Source organism: Lentinus tigrinus (assembly GCF_003813185.1).
Source record: "Lentinus tigrinus ALCF2SS1-7 unplaced genomic scaffold L226scaffold_88, whole genome shotgun sequence".
Classification (NCBI taxonomy): Eukaryota; Fungi; Basidiomycota; class Agaricomycetes; order Polyporales; family Polyporaceae; genus Lentinus; species Lentinus tigrinus.
Window position 1 is genome coordinate 17,742 of NW_027137997.1, and position 15,067 is coordinate 32,808.

The 15,067-nt window shown below is 55.2% G+C and overlaps 5 protein-coding genes across 5 annotated transcripts; 3 read left to right on the forward strand and 2 right to left on the reverse strand.

Moving 5' to 3' along the window:
* Positions 1-120: 120 nt before the first annotated feature.
* L226DRAFT_474292 (uncharacterized protein) lies at positions 121-3,542 on the reverse strand (the record flags this gene model as incomplete). The annotated part of the gene is made up of 9 exons (XM_067676570.1): positions 121-1,223; positions 1,285-1,431; positions 1,491-1,667; positions 1,737-2,137; positions 2,210-2,358; positions 2,414-2,570; positions 2,630-2,823; positions 2,888-3,268; positions 3,321-3,542. Coding segments are annotated over 9 exons (2,931 nt in total), but the record flags the coding sequence as incomplete, so codon positions are not given.
* An 849-nt stretch (positions 3,543-4,391) lies between these two features.
* Positions 4,392-5,209, forward strand: L226DRAFT_527600 (uncharacterized protein; the record flags this gene model as incomplete). The annotated part of the gene is made up of 4 exons (XM_067679144.1): positions 4,392-4,456; positions 4,586-4,683; positions 4,804-4,868; positions 4,892-5,209. The coding sequence occupies 4 exons, from the start codon at positions 4,392-4,394 to the stop codon at positions 5,207-5,209; spliced, it is 546 nt and encodes a 181-aa protein (XP_067528435.1).
* A 1,824-nt stretch (positions 5,210-7,033) lies between these two features.
* On the forward strand, positions 7,034-7,846 carry L226DRAFT_576900 (uncharacterized protein; the record flags this gene model as incomplete). Its single annotated transcript, XM_067685466.1, has 3 exons — positions 7,034-7,288; positions 7,347-7,774; positions 7,831-7,846. 3 exons carry the CDS (start codon positions 7,034-7,036, stop codon positions 7,844-7,846), a joined length of 699 nt encoding a protein of 232 aa, XP_067528436.1.
* A 236-nt stretch (positions 7,847-8,082) lies between these two features.
* L226DRAFT_576901 (uncharacterized protein) lies at positions 8,083-8,668 on the reverse strand (the record flags this gene model as incomplete). Its single annotated transcript, XM_067685467.1, has 2 exons — positions 8,083-8,367; positions 8,429-8,668. 2 exons carry the CDS (start codon positions 8,666-8,668, stop codon positions 8,083-8,085), a joined length of 525 nt encoding a protein of 174 aa, XP_067528437.1.
* Positions 8,669-14,296: 5,628 nt separating this feature from the next.
* On the forward strand, positions 14,297-14,761 carry L226DRAFT_429980 (uncharacterized protein; the record flags this gene model as incomplete). The annotated part of the gene is made up of 2 exons (XM_067674688.1): positions 14,297-14,422; positions 14,480-14,761. Coding segments are annotated over 2 exons (408 nt in total), but the record flags the coding sequence as incomplete, so codon positions are not given.
* Positions 14,762-15,067: the final 306 nt, after the last annotated feature.

Consider the following 15,067-nt stretch of genomic DNA (forward strand, 5'->3'; position numbering starts at 1 on the left):
GGGTCATAGAGCCTAGAACTTGTAGCACGGATTGTACTCGAGCGTGTGCTGCCCGATTCGGGTCATAGAGCCTAGAACACATTTGAGGCACTTCATTCAAATAATAGATGGGCACACATTTTATTCATCTGCACCTTCATCATCGGATGACTCAGATGACGACACGTCCCCTGACGCAACAACCTCTGCCATCAAGTCTTGCATGCTTTGCGCACCACCGCGGCGGGAAGGGTGGACCTTCTTGGCATCCTTCTCATATGGCTTGATCCACTCCGGTAGCGGGCCCATGCTTGCAAGCTCATGGACCCAAGTTGATGCTGTACGGCGAGCAAGATTTGTGTACACAGCGGCCTGCTTGTAGGCATAGACCCGAAGTCCACGCTGCAAACGTGCACTTACGTTTGGCTGACCGGTCGCCTGTGTCCGCCACCAGCGAGACTTCCACTGGAAGTACTCGATAACCCGACGCATCTCCTCCAGAAGGAGTCGCTCTTCTTCATCCCACCGGTCTGCCCGTGCCTTGGACCGTGCCCATTCTGCGCGCATGGTCTCCAGGAACTCCTCACTGTCAGCAGGATGCATGCGATCACCTGTTGATTCGTCGATGGATAGAGATGTTAGCCAGATCCAGCTCGGCTCATACCGACCTTCACTAGGCACTATCTCGTCATCCTCCCTCCGAGGGCCACGAAGATCAGAGTTGAGGAGCGGCTTGAAGGTACAGACCCAGGATCCAGTCGGGTTGAGAGAGACCATAGCTGTACGGGCTGCCCGATATCGTTCCGCTGCCCGCTTCTGCTTCTCCTGAAAGCGCTTGTACAAGCCTTGTTGCCGCGTCATCAAACGTTGACCCAGTCCAACCACGTTCATCCTTGAGAACTCCGAGACCGCAGCAAGAACGCGACGGATCCGCCGAATCTCTGCCAATGCATCAGAGAGCTGTGCGAGCCGTAATCGCTGTTCCTTCTTCCGCAAGCCAGAGAGAAGCTCGTTCGAAGCGAAGGCGGGGGGAAGAGCAGATGGGAGCCACAAGCATGCATCCTCTGCACGGATCGGAGCGCGCGGTCCATCAGAGTCGGTAAGTTCGAGATCGGCTGCTCGCAGTTGCGCAACTCTGGGCATGTGTACGTCTTGTATCTCCCGCCAGAGCTCGATCCGGGGCATGAGAACGTTGCGTTTCTCCTGTTGTGTCGCGAGCTCAGATAGGCTCCGGCCATTGCGTGCTCGAAGCCGGAGAGCGCGCCTGCAAACAGACGGAGTGAGCAAGAATAATGCGAAGTCAACCAGGAAGCACACACTGCTTCTCTTCCAGCTCTAGTCCAACCTGCAGAAACACGCCAGGGGTGGCATCATGCGGAGGGAGTGCACCAGCTGCCGCCTCTGCCGCCTCTTCCTTGTTGAGCTGCAACTTTACGGCTGCAAGCGAGATTGCTATGCCGGCGGATCGTCAGCCCATGGTTCAGAAACAACAGATGCGTTGAAAGACTTACTATTGGTCGGCTCGTCGTACGGGTCAGGCTGGTTGGGGTCCGCATGCCACGCATCTAGCATCTCCTCCCAGCCCTTCACGGTATCTGCGGAGATGTTGGCCACAAAATCTTGATAGGCTTGTCGCTGCTTGACGCGCATCTCACGAGCCTCTTGCAGCACTCGCAGTAGCACTGAGCCTGTTGAGTATGTCAGTAGTCAGTCGTACATCCGACTCCGCGCACTATCGGACCACACCTCGTACGTACCAAACGAGATAGTTTTCTGCCAATTCCAGGCACCCCAATGGTCATTATACGTCTCGTGGCGCATGCCTTGTCCCATCTCACGTGTACTGAGTGCGAGGGGATTCATGTGCGACCAGTGTGCTTCGATCCACTCGCCGTACGTGCGCCCAACATGCTTGAGGTAGTTGAGCGACCAGCGTGAGTGCGGCTCCCCTCCGTGAACGCGATAGTGCTTCTTCGGAATTGCGAACCGGATATCTTGAACCTTTGCGCGATCGATCCGCATCGCCGGGGGGAAGTTGTCATCCATCCGCTTGAAGAAATTCTTGCACCACTGGCACACAATGTCGTAGGAGAAGAGGAGGGATGCGAGGATGAGACCGAGGACTGTTGAGAATACCAGATAATTCATATTGGCATACCTGACGACGCTCGCGATCAGTTAAGTTTCTGCTCGGCCTCGCATAGAATGAACGAGTATCATTGTGACTTACCCTTCACCGAGTTGCAGATCTCCGGCGCCGTTCTTGCGGACCAGAGCGTGGCGGGCGCATAGCACAGCGCCGATTCCTGAGGCGACGTAGCCTTCGCGCCGGAGATTGGCCTTCAATATTGCATTGTGCTCTGCAGAGCACGAGTTCTCCTATATGTGCAGGTTGGTCAGCTATGATCGAATGGCAACGCCTTTTGAGCCGTACCTCCTTCTGCCCTTTGCAGGCAGCCACATGCACCTGATAGGCGGTCTCCTCGACGTAATACGCCCAGCCCAGGGCAAGTTCCACGTCGTCGATCCTGCGGTCTTTGCACCGGGCACGGAAGTTTGCATCTATCATCAGATAGAGCGTATACAACCATCTGAGATGCGACGCACGTGAGTTCAACAGACAATACGCAGGCTCGAGGATTATACGTACTTAGAATGGGCGGGTGCCTTCTCCCATCCATCAGGGAGGTTTTTACCGGGGTGCGGACAGGCCGGGCACTCGACAACAAGCTCTCCAGACGCAGTCGCGCCAGCGCCGGCTGGGTCGTGGGTGCGCGCAAATCTCTTCAACATTACGAGGTGACGCCATATTTGAAGAGTGTGTGAGAACTGCTTGTATCGATTCTGCATGAAAGACGATTATTGCGTCAGAAAAGCTTCGCATGAAAAGATGTAAATTAGTACTCACCGGCACGTCTGTTCCCCCGGAGTTGTCGGTAATCCTCTCGATGGACTTCCAGTAGTCATACAGATTCGTTTTGGCTTGAAAATTGAGCTCTTGAAATGTCTTGAGGAGCCGGAATGTGAAGACGGTCTTCGGGACCTCCATGGTTGCAGGGAACCATCCCATGCGCATGAGCTGACGCCACTCTGGTGTCTGCTGTTGCGCGTCGGGGTCTATGCACTTGCAGAAGCGAACCCTGTGCGTGAAGACCCCAGTAGAGTCGCAGATAACGATCTGACGGCCCACGACGGATGGGTGCGGGCACGTTCCAGATCTATGGCTGACTTGAACCTTCAGTCCCAGTTTTTCGAGGGAGGTTTTGACGAACTTCTCCCCATCCCATGTCTGTACAGCCCAGATATGTAGACACAGCGTGAGACGAAATGATCAGACTCACCTCAATTCGGTGCAATAAATGTTCGGCATGCTTTGCGAGGACGCACTGCTTGCACCGAAGAGGAGAGCCAAAGCAGTCCCGGCACCGTATGTTGGCCGGACATACTCCACAGACCTCGCATATCACTGCTTTTTCTTCTATCGGCTCGTCACCACCCTCGAAGGCGACCAACTCGTCCAGGAAGTCTTGTCTCGAGGGAAGCCACTTGCGCAGGCGATTCTGAATCAAAAATTATGACAGGGTGAGCGATAAGCTACTACACGGGTACAAGCCAGAGTACTTACCGCTGCACGAAGATCTGAGCGGTCGCGTTTTTTTTCGGATCGTTTTGAATAGATCCTGGGTCGTTCGTGCCTTCCATCCCCGCAGAGGCAATCGGGTCTGTGTCTATGCTGCTCGGTCCACTTTCCGGAGGTTCTTGCGATGCGGAGTGGGTTTCCTCAAGGAGCTCGCGAGAGACCGTTATGCGTGCAGAACGCTGTGCTGTCCTTCCTGACGTGTTTTCGAAGTATTTGACGTGTTGTACGGTTACGCGGGTTGATTCAGATGGCGCCGTTGGAGGACCTTCGCGTCGGAAGGTATCGCTTATGGTCTCAAATTTGGACTTCTTGCCCTTCCTAGGGCCCGACGTGTTCTTTCGTTTGCTAGAGCTTCTCATGAGACAACTGGGGGTCATAATCGGGTAGCGAACGAGATGGGATGAGAGCAGCGAGGAGGTATAGTAGTAAGCGCGGATCGAAACTACCGACCGTCTCGCTGACCGTCTCGCTGACTGTCTCACCGACCGTCTCACCTATCCGCCGCACTTCAGAAACTCAGACTCGTAGCACCTCTTAGGCGTACATCTCATGTATAGATGAATTCTATCTAGCAAACAGATATCTATTTTATGTTGACGATGAAATGATCCCCGGGTGTTTAAAGTAGTAAGACGCGGCCGGCATGTGTGCGAAGTGTACACAGCGTCTTGCAACCGTCTCTGAGATGCTGGGACGTTAACTTCTCACTTCCACGAACTCGCTCCTCACTTCTACTACAAAATCACTCGGTACTCCCAAGTCAGAGTCGCACATGTCTGCGCTTCCTCCGGAAGAGGTCGAGCGCAGAAAGACCCTACGGCGGGAGCGGAATCGACGGTACCGGGACAAGTTGAAGAGACGCGATTGAGAGGAGAGCACTCCGACCGAGATAACTGCGACTAGGTGCGCTCAGCAGCATTCTCATGATGTACGAAGGGTTGCTCATAATATTCAACCGTCATCTAGCTCGACGCCCGGGCTGAGGCCGCTATCACGAAAGACTACGAAAAACTTGAAGGTGAAGCACGCAAATACCAGCACTTGGGTCGACGAGCAACAGCATGGTGAGGGTCCTAACACCGCCCTATCGCATGCGGATTCAAGCAGTCATACTTGGTATGTAGCTACTCGTATCTGCCATATGACATACTACTTACATTGATCTACTCTGAACTATCCTGCAGACTTCCCCCACCTCCGCCCATACCAAACGGACCGACACCCCACGTCGAGCTCTCGAAAGAGCTTTGTAAGTTGAATAGGATGCTCCAGTCATGGGACTTCCACAGCAGTTCGCACCTTGCATACCGGATGCGAGTGCGGGAGGAGCTTCAAGAGGCTATCGTGCGGGGTGAGGTCGAGGAGTGGGTGGGTCAAAAGGAGAGATGGATTGACGAGGGTGACCGCATCCTTCAGATGCTACGGCGCACCCTCGGTGGGTCAGAGCTGCTGTTCACATTGCCAGAAGATGTCATCTTCGAGGAGTTCGAGGTACTCAGCGAGGTAGCGTATGAGCTACAGTATCAACTAGCTACGGTTGAGGTCTTCCTCGACTCGATTCTTCCAGAACCTGTACTGCGAAGCGCATAGGGATGAACTGTTTGAATAGAACGTACGTACTACCGGCACATGGGTAAATTGATAGCTCAATGACTCCTCGTAAGATGTACTGGGACCCAGGTCTCGCACTTAGTGATAGTAGCTACAATAACCTCTCTAGTATTGCCCAGCACGAGTCCCAGGCCGCAATCATGGTGATGACTCCCCATGCCCGTCATCATCGCCGCACGAGCTGGTGGCTGTATGCAGGGATGCGTGCGGTTCAAGTGCGTTAATGCTCCTGCTTGCGCACTTCATGCGCACGATCTGCCAATGTGAGATATCAAACTGAAAGGGGAGGACACATAAGGCTCGAATGAGATGAACAACAATTCAAAGTCACGCACCTCGCCGCTCGCAATTCACGCGAGCGTCCTGCACCTTCTCTTGGAAGACGCATTCCCGGCATGCCACACGTGCAGAGCAATTCTCTGCGTGTTGGGCGCGGCCGCGGGTAACTAGGTTGCGATCACGGAGTTGCTGGGCTTTGATGCGACTCCTGTTAGTACTCCAACGTTCCTGCCTGCTTCTCTTGTGCGAAAGGCCTGGGTACTGCACGGGTATCTGCCCTCCTCGAGTGTCAGGACGACTAGACCGTGAATAGGTGAGTAGACTGTGTAGTCGAGCGGGACTGAAGACATACAAACCACGCACCTGTTGTCGACGCGACCGGCCAGCCTCAGGAGAGCCATCGGGAACTTGTAGACTGGCGGGGAGCTTGAATGTGTCCGTGGAGAAATCGGACAAGGGACGGAGATGGGAGTGTGAGATGTGCGATCCAAGGATCGTGAAAAGCTTGGTGAGCGCGGCGCTAGTACAAGACATGCTTGAAGCTCACCTGTTAACACCAGCCTGGGATGCGAACTTTGCGAACGACCTCGGTAGCAATGGCCATCTACGATACCACACAAGGCATGTGCGTGAAGGGGGTAGCGAACGTACGTGTATGATATACGGACTTCGAGCGCACACTGCGGGTCATACGTCCCGTCCTCCCCAACCATGTTTCGAACATCATTGATGACCTGTTCCGGCGCTCCGGCGAGGGGATTACAGCTTGCAGTCAAGACCGTGGCAACGCGGAGGGGGCTGGATGCAAAGGTTCCAAGGAGCTTCACGGCGAGAAGCTCACAGGGCCACTCGAGAGAGGACACCAGAATATGTGAGATTGTCTTCGGCTTCGGAGAGAAAGTGAGAGCGCACGACGAAACAAGCGTAGACCACGGCGAGGTTGTCCAGCTTCGCACACTTGAAGACCTGCGGGGTGACGCCACATCCGAGGCCCACGACATCGACGTGACGGATGCGGCGGGATAGTAGTGACGTTGAAACGATCGGAGGTGGAGCAGGCTGTCGGGAGCCGCGTCCAGCGGGGAATCGGGGCCTGAGGTTCAAGATAGGGGATGTCTAGTCGGAGCGAGTTGTGCGAGACTCAGGATATCGACTCACCCGCTGTAGTAGATGAGGCCGCGAATGCGATACAACGCGATATGGAATGGGTGCTGTGAGGTGCATGGTTAGCTGAAGAGCGATCGGAATTGGAAGTTTGTGCATACTGACCCGGGTAGATAGCAGTCAGGGTTGGGACGAGTACAGGGGCGGCGGATAGCGGCGGATGATGGAGACAACAGAGAGTCTGGGCGGCGACAGGATGCGGGATGCCCTACCTTGTAATACAATCTCCCTGCACTTTCGTTGGCCCAGAGATAACTTGTCGGAGACAGGCGTCCTTGACCTAGCCTACTATCCGGTGAAAATCTTAGCTCCCTCCGCTTTCTTCACTGTCTCTGCTGGATACGAACGCTCACCTACACTATGCCAACTCCACGTGGCTGGACGTCCGAGGCCGAACGGTTGTGGTTTGAAGAACTGTGGAAAGACTTCAATGAGTCGCGGGTCAACAACCACTCGACGGCGTGGATGACAGGGACACAACTCGCCTACTTCAACAGATTCCACCCCGACGTCGAAATTCCTGCTAATTCCGACGAGTCGAAGATCTTTTTTACGGGGCTGAAGGCGGATGCCAACGGTCAATTTCCGCGGGTGTCGGTTGCGCAGCGCATGAAGGTCAGTAGAACGCAAACTTCGTTCAAATAATCTCACAAAGGCTTACCTTCGAGTATAGCAAGTGTATTGGTGGTTCTGGAATTGCGCTGACGGGGTAGATCTGAAGGGAAGAGGGAAGGGGAAGGGGAAGGGGAAGAAAAAGGATGGAGGTCTTGATCTCAACGCTACTCCGAAGAAGGCGGTCAAGCGGCAGGCGTACCAAGCGTATGTTGACATCTGCGGCGAGCGCGTCCTACCCATCATCAAGGAGAAGTTCCGCGAGTACTTGAAGACCGTTCCGGAGGGCGAGAAGCCGGATGACTGGGTGAAGTTTATGGGTGAGCGTGCGAAGGCGATGCTAGCGGAAGAACCGGCAGACGTACAGAAACAAGTTGAGGATGCTCGCCTCAAAGGTCCGAAGGAAACCGGGCTTGAGATCTTCACGGAAGCCGCCGCGAGTAGTGTTACTGCGCAGCAGCAGGAGGAGCGTGCGATGCTCATTCAAGAGTGAGTATGGTGGTCGGTCTTCTCCAAGCAGTAGAGGTGAGCTTACCTCTCCTTAGGGCTCAGCACGAGTGACCCGCGGATACACCCGTATCCGTTACCCGCAGGTCCGCAAACTCCGCCACTTGAACCCGCATCCTTACGGGTTTGTTCCCACGGATTACCCATATCCGTGGGTAACAAACCCACGGATAAGAGTTACTTACGGGTGTACAAAACCCACGAATACACGCGAGTACTCTTGCAGGTACCCGCAGATGTATGACGTTCTATACCACTGCGGGGGCACATATTCATTTAGCGTAGCTATGCTAGTCAACTAGGGGAGGCGTGCTACTAGTACCGGCGTCATCAATGTCAACATATTGTTCTGAGTTTGAGTGCGTAACAGGGCTATCTACAGCACCGAGAACATAGACTTCAACACGACGAAGGGGGATACTGGAGTGGGGTGTGGGAAAGACCATACGGCGACCGTCCGGGAAGATGACACAATGAATGTGATACGTTGGGCTAGCATCTACGAGACGCTCAGCGTGGCTGAGCATGCGTTCTGCTGGGAAAGAGTGGTGGGTGTGATGACCGAGTGCAAGCTCCTGCAAAGAAATAGATTAGGAGGGATGAGAACTGAGACTGGACGGAGAGCATTGTACTCACGAGGGCTGAGTCGATCATGGCAGTGACGAGCAGGCAGCGCGCCTCAGATGATATCTCCAAGAATCCGGGAATGGTAGAGAGGTCTTGCACGAGCAGGTTTGCGATGCGGCAGATGTCAGGCAGCCGTTCGCCATGGGGAATGCGTATGTTTGTCGCGAAGAGTGCATGGAATGAGGGAAGGGATTCGGCAGCTACTGGGGTTGCAGTGGGAGTCTCGGAGTGACGGTGCGTGCTCGACATGAGGGATGTGAACGGCTTGAGATCACGTTGAGCTGGGGGGATGATGGACGTGCAGGATATAGTACCGTCAAAGACTGAAGGCCTTCGAGAAGGCGAGAATGCAATGCGCACGTACGATCAGTGATGTCCGGGTATAGGGCATTGCAAAGGTAACGGCGCCAGGACCCCGTGAGGTGTGCGGTGCAGCGATGGGTCCGAGTAACGAGGACGGTGGAAGGAAGAGTCCTTGACACAGGGTCAGGACTCACAATAGGGAGGGTGTCGTCATAGTCTATGCGACTGGGGCTGTTTCGGGATGGACGTTGGGCAAAACGGCTCTAGGAAGGGGAGGGAGGGGGACGTCCGCGGGATGGCGTCGTCTCGCGAGCTAGACTTGTGTGGCGTGTGTCTTCGTCGACCCATCCTCCCCTCGGCTGCATCTCATCTCCCTCTTCACGGTCATCCGAATCCTCCGCCGTTCCTGTCGTACATTCCAGCTGCACGATCCGAGGAGCTTGGAGACACGTTGAGGCGTTGTCGTGGTGTTTCGGGTTGACTATAGCATCTGTACAGACATATCGACCTGAATCAGTATCGCGTGCGGCTGGAGATGCTGAAACATTGTTACTTACGGATAGATAGGATTGTTCGGGAGGAGAGCCGTCGGTAAGGGGTTCACGAGATGGCAAAGGAGTGTCGGAGGATGCGATATAGAAGTGGTCGCGAGGCGAAGCGTCGGTAAGGGAGGGCAAGAGAGGTCGAAAGAGCGTCGGAACTGCCAGTTAAGCAATATATACAGGTGAAAGCATGGTCGAGGAGGAATCGAGACAAGGATCTAAGTTCACCGTGCCACGCAGGCGTGGGCTTGTGTGCGCAGCCAGTGGCAGTGCTGGGAAACGGCAACATGCGGGAGTGCCAGCCCGCCCACTTTGACATAGCCAGCACGTCCCTGCAGCTCGCCCCCTGGTCTCGTCAAACTTAGCTTTGCATTCAACGTTCTGCCTGGGTACAAATAAGTTCGAATCATGGCTATCCTCCCCCACCAACTCCTCCCCTATCCCACCCGTCTGAGCTCTGGTCGTCAACTTCTATCATGGGATCGAAGGCTCGCCGTCGCCAAGGCAAACGCAAGAACCGCGCAGCGGTAGCCTCGGATTCGGAGGAGGGTGCTAGTGGTTCTGGCAAAGCTGCCGCTGGAGAGCCTGCTGCCAAACGCCCCAAGACGTTTGACGAGCGATGGCAGACGGACACGCGCACTGCGAGGGAAGTATTGGGTACGTATATCATCATGATTTGCGCACACCATTGGTACTTATCCTATTCACAGAGGCTCAGATAGACGTCTGGAGGTCAGACGTCTATGAGCACTTCCAGATGCCCCCGGAGATCATCACCGAGGACGGTGTCATCAAGTATCGCTTTTATTGCCGGAGGTACGTGCTTCATCACCCGTCTGTGACGTCCCACATTCAGCCTCCCTATCCAGACATCCTTCTGAGTTTGTCACTCGCGCGCGCACGGATTCTTCCACAAGTAACCTCAATACACACGTCGTAGCCTGTGACCCCCCGGTCGAGAACGGCGCCGGCTCCATAGCAAATTTCGCTCACGGATCTACATACAACAAGGCCAACTTTCGCTACCTCACCACCGTCTGGATCACCACCTGCTTCCGCCCGTTCACAATCGTCGAGGATCCTCCACTCCAGCAGATGATGAAGATGTTATACGCCCAGGTCGAGATCCCATCCGCTACGACAGTCTCCCGTGATGTCCGGGAGGCCTTCGCAATCGCGAAGGCCTCTGTGGCAGCTTACCTCCAACGGCAGAGAGCGGTGATTCACATTGCGTTTGACGGCTGGACGGCCCCGAACGTTGTGTCTTTTCTGGGGGTAGTAGTGGTGTTCGAGCATTGTGGAGGGCTCGTCACATTCATCCTCGATTTCATCCGGTAAGTTGACGTTCCCTATCCCATGTAACCACTATCTAACCAGTTCCTGTTTAGCCTCAATAAGGGACACACGGGCAAGTACCTGGCCCAGAAGATGCACGAGTGCCTCGAAGCATATGGGATCGCGCATAAGGTAAGCATGGGTGCTCGCTAGCCTGTCTGCATCTGCGTCTCCCAACCCGCGGGTTCTCACTGTTACTGTTCGTATAGGTTTACGGCCAGACAGGCGACAACGCCTCAAATAATGACACGATGGTACAAGAGCTCGGGCTGCGCCTCGAAGGCCGCTCGGGGCCCCATACGCGCGTGCGCTGTTTGTGCCACGTGCTCAACTTGTGTGTCAAGGTCCGTCATCCGTTGCTGCACCCACATGGATTGTGCTTACGTCTTTACAGGCTATCCTCCGGCCGTTCACAAAGCCCAAGTCCAAGCCAAACCCGGGCATGATCGACCCCAGCGAAGGCGACACATCTAACTCGGACTCGGACTCGGACTCGGACTCGGACTCAGATTCCGAGTCCGAGAATGCTGACGATACCACCAACGCGCAGCAGTCCAACCGGGCTCGAGCGGACGACGAGGATGTGCTCGATGCAGCCTGCGAGGCCAGCGACGAGGCCGTGCTTGATGAGATCGTCGAGGCCACACTCAAGCCTGGCGATCTAAGTGCTTCGGAGCGCATCTTTGCTCGTGGCACCCTCAACAAGGTACGCCCTCCCCCATTTCACCAAACATTCGTTGCTGATATGCCATTACGCCCAGGTGACCTCTCTCACGAAGAGAATCTTCCACAGCCCCGTCCTTCGGGAGGACCTCGAGGAGCTATGCCGTAAACACGGCATCAAGCCTCTCGGTGTCGTTCGGCCTGTGCCCACGCGCTGGAACAGTGTCGCGATGACGAGCAAACGCGCCATCCACCTTCGCCTCCCCCTCAAAGATCTAGTTGTCAAGGCGTCCCATAACACCTCCCGAGGGCCGCGACTACTACGTTTCAAGATGTCTGATCAAGAATGGGACGTCCTCAAGCAGCTCGACAACATTCTAGGGGTATGTACTGATTTATCTGACATCTAATCTGACAGCTGGTTGACCTCCGCAACGTTCACAGTACTTCCTCGAGGCCACAGAACACATGTCTGCTCGTGGGCGCCCTCTGCTACACGAAGTCATCCCGGTTATTGACTACATGGAAGACATCCTCGCGAAGGCAATCACGGACGAGAAGAACCACCCAGCCGTCCGGGCTGCTGCCGCGCTCGGACGTGCGGTCCTCAACAAGTATTACGAGAAGACTGATGACTCCATCATGTACCGCTGCGCGATACGTACGTCGTCCATGTGCCCATGCTCTGTTACTCACCTATGTCCATGCAGTCCTCCACCCACGCTACAAGACGTCATACTTCAAGAGTCACAAATGGCCACAGGCATGGATTGACACAGCGCTCGACCTCCTTCGGGAGGAGTGGGAACACTACAAACCCTCATCAACCCCGGCCAACAAGGCCCCGGAGGAAGCCCCGATGGTATGTTACAGCTCTTACACTCAGCCGCTAGTGACATGACTGACGAAATTCCATTCTATCAGAGCTCGAGCCTCTTTGCCGCGCTCAACATCCAGTATGCTGCGAGCGGCACTGATGCGCTCGAGGAGTATCTGATCTCCCCGCCGATCCTGAGCATCTCCGACCCCATCAAGCATTGGCACTCACTCGACAGCGACAACAACCCTCTCGCACGCATGGCCCTTGATATCCTATCAACCCCAGGTGCGTTCTTCATTCCCTCTGAGGCATCTACGTGAGCTAACGTCTGTTTTTATAGCGACTTCTGTGGATGCTGAACGCGCCTTCTCACGCGGCGGCTTGACCGTATCCAAGCTACGCCACAGTCTGTCGGACGAGTCAACATGCGCAGCCACCGTCCTTAGTTCTTGGATGAAGATTCCGGGGTTGATCCCCAAGGCCGAGATCGTTCACGCCTTCGCACAGAAGTCCACACGGTCGAAGGCGGCATCGGAAGGCACCAGTGGAGATGATGCCATAGTCGTAGATTAGATCTAGTGTAGAGTTTGTTAGTAACTCTCACTTAATGAAGTGGTTCTTGGCTCGTCTCAGTGTGCTTTGCTGTTGTACATATGATGTGGCAATACCCGCAGGTTTACCCTTTCTGCTGCGAAGTGAAACCCGCATCCGCAGGATACCCGTGGGAAATGGGTACCTGTACCCGCGGATAGCCGACCCGCAGGTACGTAAACGGATGCATCCGTGGTTACCTGCGGGTTTATGGCACTCGTGCTGAGCCCTACCTCTCCTAGACGAATCGAAGAGGTGCCACAGAAGGTCGAAGATATGGCGAAGAATTTTGAGGGGCAGCTAGGCTGGCAGGTGCATATCGATGTGGGAGGGCCACGGCCAGACAATGGCGAGATGGTGACATTTTCGTGAGTACTACAAGTGTGATATGACTGCCCCGTCAGCGACTAACCACTGTGATCGAATAGCTACCATACAGGGCAAACGGTCAAACTAGGTCTGACCTTGCCTGAGGCATGCACAAAGTGGCCGGCATTCAAGGAGGACTTCAGTACTTTCATTGTAAACTGTTATAGTACGTTCCCTAGTACATCCGACTGTGTGCCATGTCCGTGACTATCGCCACGCACAGCTCCCGAGACTGCAATCAATCTGCATGAAGCTTACCTTCGCGCGAAGACCGGCGGCAGTACCGCATCCACATCCATCCCAGATCCTCCTCATCCTCCCAATCCCGAGCCGACCTTCTCTGTTCAACTTCCTCCTCCACCACCTCAACCAGAACCCTCTCCATCCACCACTCCTGCGAGCTCCGAGAGCCGAGCCGAGCCACAGCCTGTCCAGTCAAACTCGGCGGAAGGCGCTTCGTCCCGGGGTGTGTCATCGACGAGGAGAGAGTTGCCTGGGATGGACTACGAGCTGCAGCGTCAAGCGAACATCAAGAGAAACAGAGAGCTGCTCGCTGCGCAGGGGTTGGGAGAAGCGATCAAAAAGCCAGCAAAGATCTCTCGGCCTCGTGGCACGAAGAAGACTCCTACCCCTCCCACGACTGTCACCACCCGCACGCGCTCTGCTGCTGCCGCCGCCACCGCCGCTGCCACCGATCCTGAACAGGCTCCTGCCACCGATGTCGAGAACGATGGTTTGCACGTTGAAGAGAACGCTGCCGGTGACACGGTGACAGAGAGTCAACCTGCGCAACTAGAGATTGTTGATCGGACCGTCGGCACTGTCACGCAGGAGCGCCTCCAGAACGAGACCGACGTACAAGGGCCCGCAGCAACATCCAACGACTTGTCGTTAGGAACTCCCACCGCAAACCGGCCGGCAACTGGGGATCCTCTGCCCACTCAACCAGTCATGACGGTACCCGTCAGCCTCGCCGCGTCCCCGGAGTTCGACAACGCAAACCACCGTCGTCTGAACGATGATTTCGCCTCGTCTCGTCGTGGTCCCACTGACCTTGTAGCCCCAATCGTGGCTTCCGAGGACTCGACCGCAAACACCGTCCCTGCGAGCCTTGTCTCGGCTGCGCCCATGTCCGCATCCATCCCAAGCGAAGAGTCGTCGACGTCTCCCTCACACAAAATTCCCTCTCGCACGACCACCCCCAGTCACGATGAGCCTTCCAATGAAGTGCTGTCCATCCTCGACCCCGACGCGCCAGAATGGGTTCTAAACGCGATTGAGTACTTCGAGTATCATCTTGAGGCTGGGGGACATGGATGGCGACGCCTAGTGGATGCATGGCAGCGTTTCGAGATGCATATGGGATATCCAGAAGGGCGCGTGATTTGGATTACAAGTCGCCGTGTGCTCTCTCTGACTAACTGCGTTGTTATGCAGAAAAAACAGTCGCATCTGCCAACCGCACTCCGTCCAGATGAGTTTGCTCAATGGATGAAGGAGGGTCGTGACTACGAGAAGCTGCCGGTTCTTACCGACCAGGCTGCATTCGGCGTGCAGTGGAGGACCTGGTGGGCATCGCTACAGCCTACTGATCGACGCATCGAGGGCTCCGCAACTATGCTGCAACGTGTTGTGCCCTCCGACCCATCAATGTGGGATATTCTACGGCATGGAGGGCCCTGCGGTCTGTTCCTCTTTGTCATGGGGCTTGCATGGTGGCTGTTTGCGGCATACGAGGGCAATATGTCTCTTGATGATGTTCATGAGGCGATAGAAGACGTCTGTTGGGTTATCGGTGAGATGACAGACACGCGTGACAAGAAGCGTGCTGGATCTGAGGATGTGGGTAGAAGTGAGGAGAAGCGGTGTCGTGTCCAATAAGTACTCTGTTTGAATTTCGAGTCTAAGTGTAGAAATGTCCTACAAGTGCGTACACTCCGATACAAGGGCCTCAGCCTGTGAGTACAATCCGAACTACAAGTTCTAGGCTCGCCGGACCCAGCTGCAGGCTGTACGACCCGAATC